General features: G+C 35.6%; 1 protein-coding gene across 1 annotated transcript in view; it reads left to right on the plus strand.

Annotated features, from left to right (window-relative positions):
- MIS18BP1 (MIS18 binding protein 1) overlaps window positions 1-22,451 on the plus strand; it is a 54,168-nt gene extending 31,717 nt beyond the window's left edge. Inside the window, 6 exon segments of the mRNA XM_007467376.1 lie at window positions 3,910-4,082; window positions 9,964-10,124; window positions 12,124-12,272; window positions 17,065-17,152; window positions 22,109-22,163; window positions 22,348-22,451. Of these exon segments, the coding sequence (XP_007467438.1) occupies window positions 3,910-4,082; window positions 9,964-10,124; window positions 12,124-12,272; window positions 17,065-17,152; window positions 22,109-22,163; window positions 22,348-22,451 (730 nt within the window).

Genomic DNA, 22,451 nt, shown 5'->3' on the forward strand with positions numbered 1-22,451 from the left:
AAGTGAAAGGATAGATACATACCATGCAAATTCAATAGATAGCTGGAGTGGCTATACTAATACTAATCAAAGATTTCAGTATGAAGAAAATACTGAGAATAAAGAAGGACATTACAAAACGATAGAAGTGCCATTTCACCAGGAAGACTTAACAATCCTAAATGTGTATGCACCTGAGAACAAAACCTCAAAATACATGAATCAAAATCTGACAGAACTAAAAGGAAAGTACTGAACTGAAAAGAGTCAAATCCACAATTATAGTTGGAGACTTCAGTGTTCTTCTCTTGGTAATTGATGGCAGTAGTAGACACATAATTAATAAGGGTATACAAGCACTGAATGAACAACACCATCAGCCAACTGTGCTAGCTGACATTTTGGAATAGTGTACCCAACAGGGAAAAAACACATTATTTCTAAGGATATGTGGATTATTCACTAAGAAAGAACATTTACTAGGTCATAAAACAAATCTTAATGAATTGAATATAACTGAAGTTATATAAAGGGTGTTCTCTGGCCATAATTGAATTAAACTACAAGTCCATAAAAGAAAACAAAAAATTCCAAGTGGTTGAAAAATAAATAACACACCTATAAATAATCCATGGGTCAAAGAGGAAGTCTCAAGGGAAGATATTCTGAACTGAACAACAAAGAAAATATATCAAAATGTGCAGTGTGAGCCCAGAAGTTCATAAACAATGTTACAGTTTGGTTTTATGTAGCTCATTTCTCTGCCTGATTTTCATGATACTTTCTTCATAAATGAAATTGTGGTATGATCTTATAGTGAGTGGACTACTGAGTAATAAAAAGGAAGAACTATTGATACTTGTAACCACTTGAATGAATTTCAGAGGTATTATGCTGAGTGAAAAATGCCAGCCCAAAAGGTTACATCCTATATGATTCCATTTATGTTATGTTCTGGAGAAGACAGAACTAAAAAGAAAGAAAATGGATCAGGGATTTCCAGTGGTTATAGTGGTGGACCACAGAGGGGTAGCACTGGGAGTTTTTTTCAGTCTGATGGAACTGTTCCATCTGTTCTGTTATATATCTGTTAAGATTCATAGGACCATACCCAAAAAGACAATTTTACTTAAAATGTTTAAAAAGTGCCTAGACTGCATACTATTAAAATGTTCAGATATGACAGGTTTGGGTTTGGGTTATGCTTCTCTAGTTTTTTACAGCTTTGACCTGCAGCTATTTCTTTGAAATTTACTGTTCTATAAATATGAACTATTTATCATTCCCTAACCATATGTAGTTCTTCCTTGGCTTCATTTCTTTGCCAATATTGTGGCCTCATTTTCACCTGTTATATTTTTATCCATCCTTCAAATTTTATCTCACATGTCACCTCCTCCCTGTAACATTTCCTTGTTATCACCTATTCCTACTTTCCACTCAGATGTAATGCCTCTTTCTTACAAACAACATAAAGCAATTCTAATGCTGATTTCAAAGCAAAATAATCACATGAGGAGCTTTTGGAAAATGCAAAGGATTGCCGCCCCAGACTTACTGTATTGAAATCTTCAGGGATAGAGTCTATGAATCTGTTCGCTTATTTTACTTGCTTACTTGCATTTTGCTATAAGCTCCTTAAGTGATTCTTGGTTGCAGCCCACTGTTTTGTACCCCCCCCATCATGCTTATAACCTAGTATGGTAGACAGATACTTAGCAAATAATCCCTGTAAGAAGTTTATGACAGTATTTATCAGGGAAATCTGACTTAGTTTAGGCAGATACTAGAACTAAGGTTTGAAGGTTAAATAAGAAGTATTTAGGCCAAAGATTCATGATAAGTACGTTTTAAATTAAAACAATGTATGTAAAAGTAGAAAGTAAGAGCATATTTAAAAATACTAAAGGCCAAAATAACTGGCATACAGAAAGTGAGGGAAGAGCTGTAGAGGAATGAGAATAGACAGGCAAGGAAGAACATGGATCATATTTCGGTTTTTATGCTTAAAAATGATGAAGTGATTTTTAAGTAGGACTGGAGTGATATGATTACATTTGCCTTTTTAAATTATCTGGGATTAACTAGAGGAGATGTGTTCATTACAGACTAATTTCTTATTAAGTGCATTAAGTATTTTTATTATGACAAAATAGTCCTTTTAGGCAATCCTAGACTTGAATGTTAGCTATGTACACAGATAGGGAAGCTTGAGCCCCCTCCCTATAGTTCTCCACTTTAGAACACATGTGGAATGATTAGTTATGCAAGAGTAGAACATTTGTTAAGTGTTCAATGCCCGTAAGTATTTGTTCTCCTTTTATGCATCGAGTGAGTGGTATTCTGTAGTTAGATCATATCTGTTCACAAAAGTTGATTCTTAAGTTTTCATGAATTTTACAAATTAAATGTTTCATAATCATTATTAAAAATTCAATTATATAAACTAAAGGTTAAATAAGTCTATTAGAAACAAACTATAACTCTAAACTCATCACTTCCTAATTATTTTACTATATTTTATTATCTGTGCCCTTGAGGTTCTTTACATCTGTCATATCTGTGTAGTGGAAATTCTTTATAATTGTGTGCTGTTGCACATTTCTTACTCCATGTTGGTAACTTGAAATCATCCACAATAGGAGTATTTACAACATGGAAATTGACAAACACTACAAATTGGGGCTTTTTAACCCCAGAGAACTAGTTGTTAAAAATTTACCAGCATAACACTGCATAGGTTAACTGGTGAGTTAAATAGATCTTTTCTGGCAGAACTATCAGCCTAACCACAATATATAAAATCTCTTGGAGGGGGAGGGCAGTAATATGTATACCAGGTTCTAAATACAGTAAGTCCCCTACATCCGAACCTTCAAGTTGTGAACTTCTGAAGATGTGAACATGTGTTCACATGTCCAGTCACATAAGTTAGTTCACATGTCTGGTGTATACTGTCACATGTGTGCATCCTTTACAAGTAGTTGTGCTTTTGTGTGCTTTACTGTACAATACTGTATCGAGTACAGTAGTACAGTATCTTTATTTCAAGCCCAGGATGTCCGGATGCAAGCATAAAAGCAGTGGTGATGTAGCTGGTACTACTGTACTTTTCAAGGTACTTTAGTGTAAGAGTAAAAATGTTTTTATTTTTTGTGTTTGTTTTTTATGTATTATTTGTGTGAAAAGTAATATAAGCATACTACAGTATAGCACTATATAGCCAATTGTGTTAGTTGGATACCTAGGCTAACTTTGTTGGACTTACCAACAAATTGGACTTAAAAATGCAGTCTCGGAACGAAATTCATATGCAGGGGACTTACTGTAATCATTTGCAATGAGATTTTAGAATGTAACTCGTTTGTTAAATTGGGGAACTACCTTATATTGACTTAGTTTTTTTCTATTTCAATTTTCATTTCCCTCAATTAAGTATTATATCTAAAATATTGCGTTCTATAAATTATAATAGAATGAAAGCAAGCGTAACACTTTATAATAAGAGTTTGTAACATGGAATATATAGAAACTAGGAGCTTGTCTTCCAATATAGTTAGCACCAGTAAGATTTGTGCACCAGTGTACAAACGTTAGTCATACTAGAGTCCCCCCAAAGATCTAATCACTGATTAGTTGGACTTAGGAAAAAAATGTTGAAAGATTGGGCATGGTTTTTCAGGTTTAATAGACTACAACAAAATAGAAGGCATCTACTAGATATGTACACTTACATCTTTGCATTTTAAGCATTAGAGTAGGTTATTAAGTGGAGAGAATACTGTCTTCTTCCTAAATAGTTATCTAGAATGATTTTGATAAAATTCCTTCAGCTCAGTAATTCTCCTTGATTTAGTGGTATGTCTTCAGAAGGTTATTTTTTTATTGAGTTGAATTGCTTGTTCTTTAACTGTTTTTGGTCTTCCATAGTGCTTTTGCATCTCTTCCAAAGCACAAACCTGGTTTCTGGTCAGAGGTGGCTATGGCTGTAGGTTCTCGATCTGCTCATGAATGCCAGAGGAAATACATGGAAGATCCTCGAGGAAAAAGATCTCAGAAACATGTCACCAAGAAAAAGCCAGTCAACCCCAAAGGTAACCTTTGTAGGAAATAGTTTTTTCCTAGTTCTCAGTATCGATTTCTTTTTTTGAATTTTATTTTATTTTTTTATATAGCAGGTTCTTATTAGTTATCCATTTTATACACATCAGTGTATACATGTCAATCCCAATCTCCCAATTCATCACACCACCACCCCCACCCTCCACTGCTTTCCCCCCTTGGTGTCCATACGTTTGTTCTGTACATCTGTGTCTCAATTTCTGCCCTGCAAACCGGTTCATCTGTACCATTTTTCTAGGTTACACATATATGTGTTAATATGCGATATTCGTTTTTCTCTTTCTGACTTACTTCACTCTGTATGACAGTCTGTAGATTCATCCACGTGTCTACAAACGACCCAATTTCATTCCTTTTTATGGCTGAGTAATATTCCATTGTATATATGTACCACATCTACATTAATCATTCGTCTGTCGAGGGGCATTTAGGTTGCTTCCATGACCTGGCTATTGTAAATAGTGCTGCAGTGAACATTGGGATGCATGTGTCTTTTTGAATTATGGTTTCCTCTGGGTAACCCAGTAGTGGGATTGCTGGTTCATGTGGTAATTCTATTTTTAGTTTTTTTTAGTTTTTTAAGGAATCTCCATGCTGTTCTCCATAGTGGCTGTGTCAATTTACATTCCCACCAACAGCGCAAGAGGGTTCCCTTTTCTCCACACCCTTTCCAGCATTTGTTTGTAGATTTTCTGATGATGACCATTTTAACTGTTGTGAGGTGATACCTCATTGTAGTTTTGATTTGCATTTCTCTAATAATTAGTGATGTTGAGGACCTTTTCATGTGCTTCTTGGCCATCTGTATGTCTTCTTTGGAGAAATATCTATTTAGATCTTCTGCCCATTTTTGGATTGGGTTGTTTGTTTCTTTAATATTGAGCTGCATGAGCTGTTTATATATTTTGGTGATTAATTCTCTGTCCGTTGATTCATTTGCAAATATATTTCCCATTCTGAGGGTTCTCTTTTCGTCTTGTTTGTAGTTTCCTTTGCTGTGCAAAAGCTTTTAAGTTTCATTAGGTCCCATTTGCTTATATTTGTTTTTATTTCCATTAAGAGGTGGATCAAAAACATCTTGCTGTGATTTATGTCAAAGAGTGTTCTTCCTATGTTTTCCTCTAAGAGTTTTATACTGTCTAGTCTTACATTTAGTTCTCTAATCTATTTTGAGCTTATTTTTATGTATGGTGTTAGGTAGTGTTCTAATTTCATTCTTTTACATGTCGCTGTCCAGTTTTCCCAGCACCACTTATTGAAGAGGCTGTCTTTTCTCCATTGTATATCCTTTGCCTCCTTTGTCATAGATTAGTTGACCATAGGTACGTGGGTTTATCTCTGTGCTTTCTGTCCTGTTCCATTGATCTATATTTCTGCTTTTGTGCCCCTACCATATTGTCTTGATTACTGTAGCTTTGTAGTATAATCTGAAGTCAGGGAGTCTGATTGCTCCAGCTCTGTTTTTTTCCCTCAAGACTGCTTTGGCTATTGGGGGTCTTTTGTGCCTCCATACAAATTTTAAGATTTTTTGTTGTAGTTCTGTGAAAAATGCCATTGGTAATTTGATAGGCATTGCATTGAATCTGTAGATTGCTTTGGGTAGTTTAGTCATTTTCACAATATTGATTCTTCCAATCCAAGAACATGCTATATCTCTCCATCTGTTTGTATCATCTTTAATTTCTTTCATCACTGTCTTATACTTTTCTGCATACAGGTCTTTTGTCTCCCTAAGTAGGTTTATTCCTCTGTATTTTATTCTTTTTGTTGCAGTGGTAAATGGGAGTGTTTCCTTAATTTCTCTTTCATATTTTTCATCATTAGTGTAGGGGAATGAAAGAGATTTCTATGTATTAATTTTGTATCCTGCAACTTTACTGAATTCATTGATTAGCTCTAGTAGTTCTCTGGTGGCATCTTTAGGATTATCTATGTATAGGATCATGTCATCTGCAAACAGTGACAGTTTTACTTCTTCTTTTCCAATTTGTATTCCTTTTATTTCTTTTTCTTCTCTGATTGCCATGGCTAGGACTTCCAAAACTATGTTGAATAATAGTGGCGAGAGTGGACATCCTTGTCTTGTTCCTGATCTTAGAGGAAATGCTTTCAGTTTTTCACCATTGAGAATGATGTTTGCTGTGGGTTTGTCATATATGGCCTTTATTATGTTGAGGCAGGTTCCCTCTATGCCCACTTTCTGGAGAGTTTTTGTCATAAATGGGTGTTGAATTTTGTCAAAAGCTTTTTTTCTGCATCTATTGAGATGATCATATGGTTTTTATTCTTCAATTTGTTAATATGGTGTATCACATTGATTTGCGTATATTGAAGAATCCTTGCATCCCTGGGATAAATCCCACTTGATCATGGTGTATGATCCTTTTAATGTGTTGTTGGATCCTGTTTGCTAGTATTTTGTTGAGGACTTTTGCATTTATATTCATCAGTGATATTGGTCTGTAATTTTCTTATTTTGTAGTATCTTTGTCTGGTTTTGGTATCAGGGTGATGGTGGCCTCATAGAATGAGTTTGGGAGTGTTCCTCTCTCTGCAATTTTTTGGAAGAGTCTAAGAAGGATGGGTGTTAGCTCTTCTCTCAATGTTTGATAGAATTTACCTGTGAAGCCATCTGGTCCTGGACTTTTGTTTGTTGGAAGATTTTTAATCACAGTTTCAATTTCATTACTTGTGATTGGTCTGTTCATATTTTCTGTTTCTTCCTGGTTTAGTCTTAGAAGGTTATACCTTTCTAAGAATTTGTCCATTTCTTCCAGGTGGTCCATTTTATTGACATAGAGTTGCTTGTAGTAGTCTCTTAGGATGCTTTATATTTCTGCAGTGTCTGTTGTAACTTCTCCTTTTTCATTTCTGATTTTATTGATTTGAGTCCTCTCCTTTTTCTTGATGAGTCCGGCTAATGGTTTATCAATTTTGTTTATCTTCTCAAAGAACCAGCTTTTAGTTTTATTGATCTTTGTTGTTTTCTTTGTTTCTATTTCATTTATTTCTGCTCTGATCTTTATGATTTCTTTCTTTCTGCTAACTTTGGGTTTTGTTTGTTCTTCTTTCTCTAGTTCCTTTAGGTGTAAGGTTAGATTGTTTGAGATTTTTCTTGTTTCTTCAGGTAGGCTTGTATAGCTATAAACTTCCCTCTTAGAACTGCTTTTGCTGCATCCCATAGGTTTTGCATCATCGTGTTTTCATTATCATTTGTCTCTAGGTATTTTTTTATTTCCTCTTTGATTTTTCTTCAGTGATCTCTTGGTTATTTAGTAACGTATTGTTTAGCCTCATCATGTGTTTGTGTTTTTTACATTTTTTCCCCCATAATTGATTTCTAATCTCATAGCATTGTGGTCAGAAAAGATGCTTGATATGAGTTCAATTTTCTTAAATTTACTGAGGCTTGATTTGTGACCCAAAATGTGGTCTATCCTGGAGAATGTTCCGTGCACACTTGAGAAGAAAGTGTAACCTGTTTTTGGATGGAATGTCCTATAAATGTCAATTAAATCTGTCTGGTCTATTGTGTTTTAAAGTTTGTATTTCCTTATTAATTGTCTGTTTGGATGCTCTGTCCATTGGTGTAACTGAGGTGTTAACGTCCCCCACTATTATTGTGTTACTGCCGATTTCCTCTTTGAAAGCTGTTAGCAGTTGCCTTATGTATTGAGGTGCTCCTATGTTGGGTGCATATATATGTATAATTGTTATATCTTCTTTTTGGATTGATTTCTTGATCATTATGTAGTGTACTTCCTTGTCTCTTGTAACATTCTTTATTTTAAAGTCTGTTTTATCTGATATGAGTATTGCTACTTCAGCTTTCTTTTGATTTCCATTTGCATGGAATATCTTTTTCCATCCCCTCACTTTCAGTCTGAATGTGTCCCTTGGTCTGAAGTGGGTCTCTTGTAGACAGCATATATATGGGTCTTGTTTTTGTATCCATTCAGCAAGCCTGTGTCTTTTGGTTGGAGCATTTAATCCATTTTCGTTTAAGGTAATTATTGATATGTATGTTCCTTTTACCATTTTCTTAATTGTTTGGGTTTTTTTTTTTAGGTCCTTTTCTTCTCTTGTGTTTCACACTTAGAGAAGTTCCTTTAGCATTTGTTGTAGAGCTGGTTTGGTGGTGCTGAATTCTCTTAGCTTTTGCTTGTCTGTAAAGCTTTTGATTTCTCCATCAAATCTGAATAAGATCCTTGCCCAGTAGAGTAATCTTGGTTGTAGGTTCTTCCCTTTCATCACTTTAAATATATCATGCCACTCCCTTCTGGCTTGTAGAGTTTCTGCTGAGAAATCAGCTGTTAACCTTATGGGAGTTCCCTTGTATGTTATTTGTAGTTTTTCCCTTGCTGTATTCAATTCTTCTTTGTCTTTAATTTTTGCCTATTTGATTACTTTATGTCTCGGCGTGTTTCTCCTTGGGTTTATCCTGTATGGGACTCTCTCCACTTCCTGGACTTGGGTGGCTATTTCCTTTCCCATGTTAGGGAAGTTTTCGACTATAATCTCTTCAAATATTTTCTTGGGTCCTCTCTCTCTCCTCCTTCTGGGATCCCTATAATTCCAATGTTGTTGCATTTAATGTTGTCCCACAGGTCTCTTAGGCTGTCTTCATTTTTCCTCATTCTTTTTTCTTTATTCTGTTCCACGACAGTGAATTCCATCATTCTGTCTGCCAGGTCACTTATCCGTTCTTCTGCCTCAGTTATTCTGCTATTAATTCCTTTTAGTATATTGTTCATTTCAGTTATTGTGTTGTTCATCTCTGTTTGTTTGTTCTTTAATTCTTCTGGATCTTTGTTAAACATTTCTTGCATCTTCTACATCTTTGCCTCCATTCTTTTTCCGAGGTCTTGGATCATCTTCACGATCGTTTTTCTGAATTCTTTTTCTGCACGGTTGCCTATCTCCACTTCATTTAGTTGTTTTTCTAAGGTTTTATCTTGTTCCTTCATCTGGTACATAGCCCTCTGCCTTTTCATCTTGTCTATCTGTGAATGTGGTTTTTGTTCCACAGGCTGCAGGATCTTCTTGCTTCTCCTGTCTGCTGTCTGGCGGATGAGGCTATCTAAAAGGCTTGTGCAAGTTTCCTGATCAGTATCAATTTCTGATCACTTACTAGATGTATTTTCTATTTATCCATGTGTTTTATTATAGGTATTTGTTGTTGTTGTTTTAAAATTTTTAAAGCTAGGAAGAACTCCAAGGATCATCTTTTTAATTTTTAAGTCTGACCTAGCTACTTACTTACATCAATAGTAGCCTTAGCAGCCTTGTGCCTTGAGTTTGTTCTAGGAAATCTGCAGTTGGATCCAGAGATTTCAATAACTGGATTATTGTTCTAAGGGTCTAAGTTAATTTGAGGCCACTTGGGTAGGGCCCCCTAGTAATTCATAAGAAAACTCAGAATAAATTTAGTTTTATAGTCCGCAGGAGTACACACTCTTGGCCAGGGTTTCTGCCAGAGAAGTCCTATACCAGGCTTTAGGGAATATTCAGTATCCCTGTCCTAATTCAATAAGGTTTATATTTTAGCAAAATCAATAAGTTAGGTAGTCAGCGAGAGAAGTGTGAGAGGTAACCTTTCTCACAGGTAAAGAACCTTTTCAACCTCACGCTACCTAATCCTAATGTAATTTCTTCCTGAGTAGTCTTGTAATCTAATCACATGGCGCAGATCCCAGTGTAGAAAGAATCATTTGTTATATCAGAGGCTTGGAAATATTAACAACAGAGACTGAGTTTATTTAATGTAAATACACAATTCAGAATTTGCAAAGGCTGTTCACTTTATAGAGCAGTTAGTATAAATGACTAAATCCTTATCAAAATGTTTTGCTGACTCTTAAGGCAAGATCAGTGATTCTGATAAGAAGCAAACTATTAAGATAACTGCCAAAGTGGGAACTCTTAAAAGGAAGCAGCAGATGAGGGATTTTCTGGAACAGTTGCCAAAAGATGACCATGATGATTTTTTCAGTACAACACCTTTGCAGCATCAAAGAGTACTGGTAAGCATCTTAAATGTATGAAATCATTGTTTTCTTTATACTTACTTTTATATCTTTCATATTATGTATGGTTAGTGTTCATCCCTAATATTTAGGCCAAGGATTGATAGCCCTCACTGATATGCCAAAGTATAGTATAGTATAGTATAAGAAGCAGTCTGATGCCATTCTCATCAGTGGCCAGAGTCTCCCCTTCAGTGGGGTTCAGAAGTAATGGTTGTAGAACCAAATAGAAAATCCAGAGATAGACCAAACATATATATTTAAAATTCATATGCAGTGAGGCAAACTTAAAAAGGGGGGGTGATAAGAAAAGATTATTACCTACTGCATAGTAAATTGGGAGGAGGGATTAAGTGACAGCATAAGATTGACAGATTTGAATGGATACAAGAATTTTTGTAATATGAAAAATCACAAAACTAAAAACTTCAGTGACTGGGATAAAATATTTGCAACAGATAAAGACAATAATATGTATAATATGAAGAACTCATTCAGATGTTACTGGAATAATAAAAAGTATCAAGCTCACAGGAAAAAAGTAGGCAAGAAAAATTCAAAAGGCTGAATGAACACTTAGGGGCATTTTAACTAGCTATCAAAGGAAAACAAAGTAAATTATATACCTTCTAAATTACAGAATCTTTTAAAAAAATAAGTTAAAATATTCACTAACAAAAAGCAGTAGGCATGCTGATATAGTCATATGTCAGTGTATACATAATTGAATCTTACCTTTTGGAAAGCATTATGGCAATATATGAGAGCCATAAAGATATCTATTCATGGGAGTTTATCCTAAGAAATTCAAAAGAAGGCAAAAATCTTCACAAAGATACTCCTTGTACGTTTATCTTCACAGCAAAAAGCTGAAAACAATCTATATATCCAGTAAGGATGTACTTCATAAACACAGTTAAATATAGTGCAAATATTAAGTGCAAATCTGAGACTTTGTAGACTCTAAATATAAAATGTTAAGAATATTAAGATTAAAGTAATGCAAAAATGGATGGATATAGACAACTGCATTATTAAGCATAAAAACTGAGATTTGTTTTTGTGAGCTACACTTAAGGGTAATTTTTTTCATCTACCCATTTCACAATGTTGTTAAATCATCTGCAATTTTAAAAGGCTACACAGTGCTTTAAGAATTTAGTAATAACATCATTATCTGGGCTCTCTTTTTGCCTACACAGGTTATGAAGGAAGGTATTTTAAGGGAGCCATCTGAGAATCTTACTGTGTTCTCTGCACAAAAACCATGGTCCTTTAGACATTGTACTCTTTATATTATTCCCCCATCATTTCAGGTTCTATATTTGTTTTGGCCTAAATGCAACAGTAGCAACATTTTAAAAGCAATAGAAATAGAAAGCAGTGAACTAGTTCATTTTCTGTGGCAGAAGTCCACTGTTTCTAAGGTTTTAATATAAAGGTAATTAAGGAATTGCTGTTTATTGGAAATATATGCACACAAAAAGTTTAATACTGCTTGACTGTCTATTTAGTACCAAGCATAATAGTAAACCAATTACAGTTTTGTTTTGTTCTGTCTACACAGAGGTCAGCATACTTAGTGCATAGGCCAAATCTGGCATATCACCTCTTTTTGTAAACATTATTTTATTGTAACACAGACATGTTAGCTATGGCTGCTTTCTTGCTTCAACAGCAGAGCTGAGTAGTTGGAATAGAGACTGTATGGACCACAAAACCCTAAAATATTTTCTATCTGGCTCTACAGAAAACATTTGCTGACCCTGGTCTACACAGTGCTAGAAATGTGTGTCCATTATCTCTGTTTTACAATAACAGAAACTAAGTTTTTTAGAGGCCAAGGCTCTGTTCTCTACCTACTATTATTTTTAGTTACTCAGTTGTGAAATTATAAGACAGTAAACAACTTATCATCCCCCCAAAAAAACAATTTGTGATAATGAGGAATTCCGTTTTTAGGAGTGCCTGTCAGTAATATATATTTGCTTTCTAGTTACCAAGTTTCCGGGACAGTCAAGAAGAGGATGATATTCTGCCAAATATGGACAGAAATCCAACAACTCCATCATCGGTTATCTTTCCACTGGCAAAAACTCCTCAGTGTCAGCATGTCAGTCCTGGCATGCTAGCCTCTATAAATAGGTAAGTATTTGTGCATAAGATACTGTAATTCTCTGCATCAACTTTTAACATTCCATGAGTTGAAGAGAGTAGATGTCAGTAATGAAAGGAGTCATCATTATTTTTAAAAAATCATGAAAGAATAGTTCCTAGAAGTCAAGGATGGACAGTTTCCACAAGGAGGGATGTTATTCAATAGTGTCAGTACACAAGTGACACTTTACATTAGATTCCAAATGGGTCAAAGTTTTGCCTGTAAAGAATTAAACTATAAAATATACCTTAAAAACACCTTAGAGAATTATTTTATAACCTCAGAAGAACCAGAAGCCACTAACAAAAAGTATGGTAAAGTCAACCATACAGAAAATAAAGCATTTTATCTGGTACCAACCACCATAAACAATCAAAAGACAAATGACAGTCTGAGAAAAGAATTTGTGGAACTCATCACAGGAAAAAGGCTAATTTCCCTGTTATAACACTCCTACAAATAAACAAGAAAAGGAAAGCCATTCTCATGCATTACTAGAGAAGGTAAATTAGTTCAGTCTCTGCAGGCAGTAATTTGTTGATATCTATCAAAATTATAAATGCATATGCTCTTTGACTTAGCAGTCCTACTTCGAGAATTGTGAATGTACAACGAATTCATTGCAGTATTGTTTATAATGACAAAGGACTGGAAACAAATGTCCATCAATTAGGGACTAATCAAATAAATTCTGATACATTATGTAGCCATAGAAATTAATGAAGAAATTCTTTATGTACTTATGGTAAAATGTCCAAGGTATATTAAATGCAAAAAGTTAGATGTGGTTAATTATGTGTTACAATTTGTGTAAATCGTTACTGTGTGTGTGTATATACTTGTGATTGCTTTTATGTGATTAAATATAAAACAATTGCTTTTATGTGATTTAAATATATTGCTTTTATGTGATTAAAATCCCATAATTACTTTTATGTGATTAAATATCTCTGAAGGGTTACATAAGCAACTGAAAACATTGGTGATCCTTAGGGAGAAGAGCTAAGATATCTTGGGACAAATAAGAGGAATACTTTTTTGAATTTCACACGATTTGAATATAAGCATTATTTTTAAATATAAATAAATAAAATTAAGAAAACATATGGGTGGCTAACAGTCATAACACAGAGAAAAAAATGGAAAATGGTAAAAATGAGGCCTGAAAATAGGCTATTCATTTGGCAATTAAGCAGGCCAGTGCTGATCTTAAGAGCAATTTCCATGGGGTGTGAGAGATAGAAGCCAGATGATCATGACTGAAAAAAAAAAAAAGTACTTAGTACTCTCATGAAGCTTAGTGAAATTTTAATTTGCATTTATTCAGCAAAAACAAAATTTTTCCCTAGCAATCCACAAATTATTTTTACTTTTAATTTAGTATTTAGTGCAGGTGAAAGTATATTGAGCATATAATTTTTTTAATTTTTTAAAATTTATTTCATTAAAGTATAGTTGATTTACAATGTTAATTTCTACTGTACAGCAAAGTGATTCAGTTATACATATATATATATATTCTTTATCACATTCTTTTCCATTATGGTTTATCACAGGATATTGAATATAGTTCCCAGTGCTATACACTAGGACTTTGTTGTTTATCCATTCTATATATAATAGTTTGCATCTGCTAATCCCAAACTCCCAATCCATCTCTTCTGCACCCCCTCTCCCCTTTGGCAACCACAAGTCTGTTTTCTGTGTCTGTGAGTCTGTTTCTGTTTGGTAGATAGGTTCATTTGTGTCATATTTTAGATTCCACATATAAATGATATCATATGGTATTTGTCTTTCTCTTTCTGACTTAACTCCACTCTGTATGACAGTCTCTAGGTCCATCCATATTTCTGCAAATGGCATTATTTCATTCTTTTTCATGGCTGAGTAGTGTTCCATTGTGTATATGTACCATATCTTCTTTATCATTCATCTGTCAGTGGACATTTAGGTTACTTCCGTGTCTTGGCTATTGTCAATAATGCTGCAATGAACACAGGGGTGCATGTTATCTTTTTGAATTATAGTTTTGTCTGGATATATGCCCAGGAGTGGGATTGCTGGATCATATGGCAACTATATTTTTAGTCTCTTGAGGAACCTCCATACTATTCTCCAAAGTGGCTGCACCAGTTTACGTTCCCACCAACAGTGCAAGAGGGTTCCCTTTTCTCCAAACCCTCTCCAGCGTTTATTATTTGTAGATTTTTTGATGATGGCCATTCTGACTGTTGTGAGGTGATACCTCATTGTAGTTTTGATTTGCATTTCTCTAATAATGAGTGATGTTGAGCATCTTTTCATGTGTTTGTTGGCCATCTGTATGTCTTCCTTGGAGAAATGTCTGTTTAGGTCTTCTGCCCATTTTTCGATTCGGTTGTTTGTTTTTTTGTGGTTGAGTTGTATGAGCTGTTTGTATATTTTGTAAATTAAGCCCTTGTTGGTCACATCATTTGCAAATATTTTCTCCCAGTCTGTAGGCTGTCTTTTCATTTTGTTTATGGTTCCCTTTGCTCTACAAAAGCTTGTAAGTTTGGTTAGGTCCCATTTATTTATTTTTGGCTTTTATTTCTATTGTTTTGGGAGACTGATCTAAGAAAACATTGGTATCATTTATGTCAGAATGTTTTTGCCTGTGTTCTCTTCTAGGAGTTTTATGGTGTCATGTCTTATATTTAAGAGTTTAAGCCATATTGAGTTTACTTTTGTGTATGGTATAAGGGTGTGTTCTAACTTCATTGATTTACATGTAGCTGTCCAATTTTCTCAACACCACTTGCTGAAGACACTTTTTTCCATTGTATATTCTTGCCTCCTTTGTTGAAGATTAATTGACCAGAGGTGTGTGGGTTTATTTCTGGGAAGCATTTAATTTTGGACACAGTTTTTGATAAGCACTTTGGCCAAATCACTAGCTTTAAAATAGTCATCCCTTTGGCCCTTGAATTTTATTTCTGAGGAAATATGAGGTTTGGGCAAGTATGTATGCACATTTGTATGAACAGAGATGTTCACCACAAAACAATACTGAAAATTTGGAAATGACCTAAATGTCCAACAATAAGGCAAGTCAAGAAATTAGGATTTGTCGGACTTCCCTGGTGGCGCAGTGGTTAAGAATCTGCCTGCCAATGCAGGGGACACGGGTTCGAGCCCTGATCCGGGAAGATCCTACATGCCATGGAGCAACTACGCCTGTGTGCCACAACTACTGAGCCCATGCTCTAGAGCCCACGAGCCGCAACTACTGAAGCCTGCGCGCCTACAGCCCCTGCCCCGCAACAGGAGAAGCCACCGCAATGAGAAGCCCGCACACCCCAACGAAAAGTAGCCCCTGCTCACCACAACTAGAGAAAGCCTGCATGCAGCAACGAAGACCCAACACAGCCAAAAATAAAAAATAAAATAAATTTTAAAAATAAAGGAAGAAATTAGGATTTGTCCATATAATCGATTAATATATAACAATTTAAAATGATGCCTTCAAGAATTTTTAATGACATAATGTTCAGTGGATAATTTTTAAAAGCTAAGAAATAAAACTACATACAGTATGATCCCAGTTTACATAACATGTATTCATAAGAGAAAGGAAATTTCTTGACCGAAAATATCACCAGCCATTATCTCTATATTGTAGAATTACACTGCTACAGGTTGTGATGTTATTTTTTTATATGTATCACTTTTACAATTAAGGAAAATGGCTTTTTTTTTCTTATAGAGCATATGATGGGCTCACTTATATCAAGAATATATTTCCTAAAACTTCTTTATTTTTAAAATATGAGTTTCCTAGACCTCTTCAATCTCTTGACTTCACCAACTCTAGCAGTTAGTTTCCTTCTCATAACAATATTAAGTAACAAAACAGTTTTTTTAATTAATCACCAAGTCTCTGGTTTGTTCAGGACAACAGACCCATGAGGTACTGATCCTGAACCACTGGCTAGGCTTATTCACTTGCTATGCAGCAGAGTTTGTGGTTCACATTAATATCTTAATATGTCACACATTTACACATTTCTACACGTCATACCTTTAAGGTTGCTCCCAAATAGTCATAAAGGAAAGGATAGTCAATCATATAGGATCTTGAAGCCAAAAGAGAGAATTAGAATTGGTGTTCAGCTGGATTTACTGTCATAAGTAATTGTTGGGGAAATTGAGAACGACATTACTTGTGGCTTCAGTTTTCATCTGTAAATTATGAGTCAAGATTTTGCAAAGAATGAGAAGGGAGAGAGGTAAGGTAAAAAGAAATGAAAAAAAGTCTTAGTTGGTATGGGGGATATAAGAAAGATGTAACTTTGTAGAAATAAAAGGCTTATGAGCTGAACTGAAGACTAAACACAGTTGGAAGCCATAAATTAATTGAGGGCTTCATCACCAGACTTATCCTTAAAATGATCAACTTTTAAGATTCAATCTGGAGAGGGAAGGAAGACATGAATAAGATAAAGGAGTGAAAGGTATAACAGAAGCGAATCAAGGGACAAGAAGTCTCTGTGAGTTTTAGAAAAGACAGGCAGCAGGATAGAGATTGGAAAGAGCACAAATGGGACAAAAGACAATGGGTAAACCATCATTTCCCAAAACAGTCTTAGATTGAAGCATTTTGTCTATTTCCATCGGTACATGATTGCCTTTTTAAAAATGGAAAAGAAAATGTACTTTTAAAATATTGAAACATTTTAAATTCATTTTGTCAGTTGCTGTTCAACCTGTGGATAAAAAGTATGGTAGTTAATGTTGATCTGTTATTTTATATTTAAACAGGGCTGACTGTGATAAATATGTTTTTCGTATGCAAAAAACCCATAAAAGTAAAGGTGGCACTGTCTGGGGCAATATCAAGAAAAAAACAGTAAGTATTTTTATTCACCATTCATTTATTCAACACATACCTATTGAACAACTATAATATATGGCAAATTGTTGTAGTTATGTTATATAACAGTCCCAGCCTTCAAGTTGCTTACAGCCTAATACAAGTAAATTATGAGGCTATGAGTGAAGTGCGTAAGTGCTGTAGGATTATGGATGGCAGCTCATAGACTGAAGCATTTGAGCAAGGTGAGAATTTTCATTTGAGGAGTCTGGCAGGGTGGAAAGAACATGTATAGGTTAGAGACATTTCCCACAAAACAAAAGCATATCTATTCAATGACTGGGGAATAATCCACACTAATTGAGTTGTGATTGTCATAGAATAAGAAATTTCATTAACTCCTCTGCAGATTCAAAATGGTTTCAAATATTTTCAGATTCAGCTACTTGATTTTATGTGTGTGTGTATGTCAATAACAAAAAATTTTAACTCAAAATCTAATTACAGAAAAAATTTTAACTCAGAATTGCCTTACAGTGATCTGTATCCCTTTAAGAAAAGATTAGGAGAATCCTCTTGAATTAATTTTTAAATTTTTAATTTCTGATTTTAATCTGAATAATTTATATCCAGATAAAACTATAAGTATTCTGGAAAAGCTAATTCACCTCAAATTTCCTCAAAGTAAATAGCCATTCTTAGAGAATGATAACTTCTGGATGGAGGTAAAATGGGAGACTACCTTATTCCCTGAGGGTATATTCCTTCTGACCAGGTTATGGCCATCTTTCTCCCTCACCCACACTGAAATATTTATATTGCACACCTGCTAGAGTATAGTTCCTCTCAGAGAGTCTCTAAACTTAACATTAGGATTACCTAATCAGACCTAATCTTTGTAGGCTTTATTTGTCCACAGGAAATGGTAGATACCTCTGGGAACCTTGGTTTAAAATCAGCCTGGAGACTAAATTCTTCAAAAGAAACCTCTACTCCATAATTGAAGGTGTGGGCAGACGCCCTCTCAGTGTTTCTCAGATTTTCTTTTTCCAGTCCATTCCTTACAAGAATGAAATTTTGGTTTCATTTGTAGCCAGTGAGTGTGTGAGGATAGAAAGAGCAAAGGATTTAGTATTAAAACTTCTGATTTCAAGGTCTGACTCCATACCAACTTTATGACAAGGCAAGCTACTTGAGCTTTCTAATCTCATTTTATTCATATGTGGTATGAAGTGGGGATCATGATGATATTGTATCATTTAGGATCTCTGTTGCCTTATTGATTTTCTGTCTCGAAGATATGTCCATTGATGTGAGTGAGGTGTTAAAGTCTCCTACTATTATTGTATTCCCATCAGTTTCTCTCTTTATATCTGTTAGTATTTGTTTTATGTTTCTGGGTGCTTCTATATTGGGTGCATATATATTGACAAGTGTAATATCCTCTTCTTGTATTGATCCTTTTATCATTTTATAGTGTCCTTCTGTATCTTTCTTTGTTTTAAAGTCTGTTTTGTCTGATAATGAGTATTGCGGCCCCTGCTTTCTTCTCATTCCCGTTTCCATGAAATATCTTTTTCCATCCCCTCACTTTCAATCTATTTGTGTTCTTTGCCCTAAAGTGGGTCTTTTTGTAGGCAGCATATTGTAGGCTCCTGTTTTTTTATCCGATCTGCCACTCTGTGTCTTTTTATTGAAACATTTAGTGCATTGACATTTAAGGTAATTATTGATAGATATGAATTTATTGCTGTTTAAACCTTGTTTTCCCATTGATTTTATATCTCTTCTTTGTCCCTTTTTCTTTTTGTTTTTCCTTCTGCAGTGTGATGGTTTTCTTTATCCTTGTGTTCTTTTTGGTTTTTGTGCGTCTATTGTATGTTTTTGATTTGTGGTTACTCTGTTTTTCAAGTATGTTAACCCCTTCCTATATCTACTTGCTTTAGACTGGTAGTCATATAGGCTCAAACACATTCTAGAAAAAAAAATGTACATTTTCTTACTCTCCTCCCTCACAGTTTTATTATTTTGATGTCCTCTTTTACATCTTCATGTTAATCCTTTTGCTGTTCGTTGTGGTTATCATCACTTTCACAGAAATTTTTTGATTTTTTTTTTTTTTTTTTTTTTTTTTAGTCTGTGTCCTGGCTTATTTAATTGATTTACTTTCCAATTGTGATTTTCTCTTTCTTATAGATTCTTGCTTCTTTTCTATTTAGAGAAGACCTTTCAATATTTCCTTTAGGATAGGTGTACTCTTAGTTTTTGCTTGTCTGAGCAATTCTTTATCTCTCCTTCTATTCTAAATGATAATCTTGCTGGGTAGAGTATCCTAGGTTGCAGGATTTGCCCTTTCAGGACTTTATATCCTGCCATTCCCTTCTGGCCTGCAATGTTTATGTAGAAAAATCAGCTGTTTGCCTTATGAGGGTTTCCTTATAATTAAATATTTGTTTTTCTCTTGCTGCCTTTAGAATCTTCTCTTTAACTTTTGCCATTTTAATTATATCTTGGTGTAGGTCTGTTTGGGTTCGTCTTGTTTGGGACCCTCTGTGCTTCCTGTACCTGGATATCTGTTTCCTTCTTTAGGTTTGGGAAGTTTTCAACCATAATTTCTTCAGATACATTTCAATCCCCTTTTTTCTTTCTTCTCCTTCTGGGATCCCTATTATGTGTAGATTGGCATGCTTTATATTATCCCATAGGTCTCTTCTATTGGTTTCATTTTTCTTTTCATTTGGCTCTCTGCTGTTCTAATTGGGTGATTTCTCTTATTCTTTCAGATACTTCTTTGTTCCTCTGCATTATTCATTCTGTTATTCATTGCCTTTAGCTCAGCTTTCATCTTGGCAAATAAGTTTTCCAATTCTTCTTAGTTCCTCTTTATAGTTTCTAGTTTCTTTTTACAGTAATCTTCATTTCTATCAATAGCCCTTCTTAATTCCTTCAGTATTTTCATTATTTCCTTTCTGAACTCAGTGTCTATTAGACTGAAGGGGTCTGTTTTGTTGTTTGTTCTTTCAGGAGAATTCTCTTGATCTTTTAATTGGGAGTGGTTCCACTACTTCTTCATTTTACTTTTATTTCTCTGACTCTGTGAGCTTAGGAGAAATAATTATTTACTGTGGCCTTGAAGGGCTGTTTTTATGTGGGAGCATCCCTTTGTAGCCTGCATAAGTCTAATATTTTTGGTGCATGGGCTGTTTCTAGTAGGGATGCCTGCTGCATTTTCCTTCATTGTGTGCTGGCCGGGGTCCCTTTCATAGGGGGTATGACTCATGTGGTGACTAGAGCCTGCACTGGATATTGAGCAGGGTCTCTTCTTTGCTCTCTGGTTGTCACAGCCCTGTTGGGGGCAGCATCTGCTCCCCAGTTGTTGGAGTAGAAGCCCCTAGATTCGTTTCTGAGCTGCAGTGTGAGGTAGTTGAAACTGGAGCTCTCCCACTGAGAGAAGAGCCACTGAGTATTCCATTGCTCGAGCTGTCCACTGGGGAGTACGCTCTGTGTGTCACCTGTGCAAGCCCACAAAGTACACTGGCACTGCCCTTGGCTCCGCCTCCACCTTGGGAATGCAGGTAGTTGGCTGTGGTGTCCCTCAGACACTGTGTTCATAAAGCCACCAGCGCAGATCCACTAAAGTTAGGTACCAGGACCGCAGCAGTCACATACCTGGACCCACCATAGGAGCTATGGAAGCAGCCAGACCCCAGCCCTGCCTCTGCGTGCACACACACACAAAGCCTACAGCTGCGAGGCTAGTCCCATCCCAGCCACAGGAGCACCCATTGTCCTCCTTCCAGAGCCCAAGAAAGAGGCTGCTATGGCAGGCCCTGCCCCTCTCTTCCTTCATGCACCCCACCCCTTAGCAACAGTGATTTGCTTCTGTGGCGGCCTGGGCTTCATCTACATACACCCTCGGTTGAGGCCCTATAACTACTCTCCAGCCCCTTCAGGCTGTCTCCGTGCAGCCAACCCCAGTACTTTCCCCAGGTGTGTCCTCTGAAGCCCAAGTTTCAGCACCCAGTCATCCCATTGTTCCCTCCCCCCGCCCCCCCCACACACACACACCGACAGGCGACCATCTCAGGCTGGGGATTGCAGTGAGGTAGCACAGATCCTCTGTGCTAGTCTCTGTTCTGCCTGCCACCAGCTGGCTTCTGTGCTCTCTGCCAAGCCTATGAAGCTCCCTTTCTGTCCCAGCTGATCTTCCCACCAGTTAAGGGGTTTCCCAGGGTGCAGGAACGTTTCCCTTTTTCCAGCTCCCTCCCAGCACCGCAGGTCTCATCCCAATTCCTTTATTTTTTCTTTCATCCTACTGGGTTATATGGAGATATTTCTTGCACTTCTGGGTGTCTGATATCTTTTGTCAGTGTTCAGTAAGGTATCCTGAGAAAACTGCTCCCCATGTAGATGTATTTTTGATGTATTTGTGGGAAGAGGTGAGTTTCGTGTCCTTCTATTCCCCCATCTTGGTTCCTCCTCTTGATCATGATGATACTGGTTTATCTCATTGATTGATTTTTGAGGGCTAAATGTTGTAATAGTGTTTTGACTCATTTCACAGGAAAAAATACATTTCCATGGCAATCTATGAACACGAGTTTGTATATCAAAGTTTCTTTCAATAATACTTATCCTTAGTACAGTGGGTATACTCTGTCATATTTTCTGTTCTATTCATTTTCATTTTTTGAAGATAGCCATGGCCAGTAGTTTAAAAAGCACTGACGTATATATAAGCATGCATTATATACTTAAAACTTGCCATATAAATTACTATTTTAGCCAAGAATTTAAAGTACAGAGAATTCAAATTTTGCTAGTGTAATGGAATAAGTACTCAGTAGATTTTGGCAACTTTCAGAGGCTATCCTTTAACCACTGTAGCATTAGTTTGTAATGTTTTATTGGGATAAAGCATGCTGAATTTTGTCTGCATATGAAGCAGGCTTCAGAGGAGGCATCACTTAGCTAATATGAACTCTCTTGTAGATTGAAAGTGATTTTTCAACTCCACCATCAAGAAGAAAAACCCCATTTAACAAAGGTAATATACTTACATCTTTCTTTTGTAGCTCTGTTCTATTATAGGGTAGTCTCTTTATTAACATAGTATTAAAATTAATTGCTCACAAGTGGGCAGATCTACCAATTGGTTTCCTGTTATTTTCAATTTCATTGAAATTGTTTTTAGAAATATATTAATCTTTTTATTAAACTTCTCTTTACAGAATTAGCAGAAAACTCTGGTATTGGAAAACTTTTCACTAATGCTATGGAGTCTTTAGAGGAAGAAGAGAAAGATTCTTATTTTTCGAACTCTGATTCTGCATAG

The sequence above is a fragment of the Lipotes vexillifer genome, unplaced genomic scaffold, assembly GCF_000442215.2.
Source record: "Lipotes vexillifer unplaced genomic scaffold, Lipotes_vexillifer_v1.1 scaffold190, whole genome shotgun sequence".
NCBI classification, from domain to species: domain Eukaryota; kingdom Metazoa; phylum Chordata; class Mammalia; order Artiodactyla; family Lipotidae; genus Lipotes; species Lipotes vexillifer.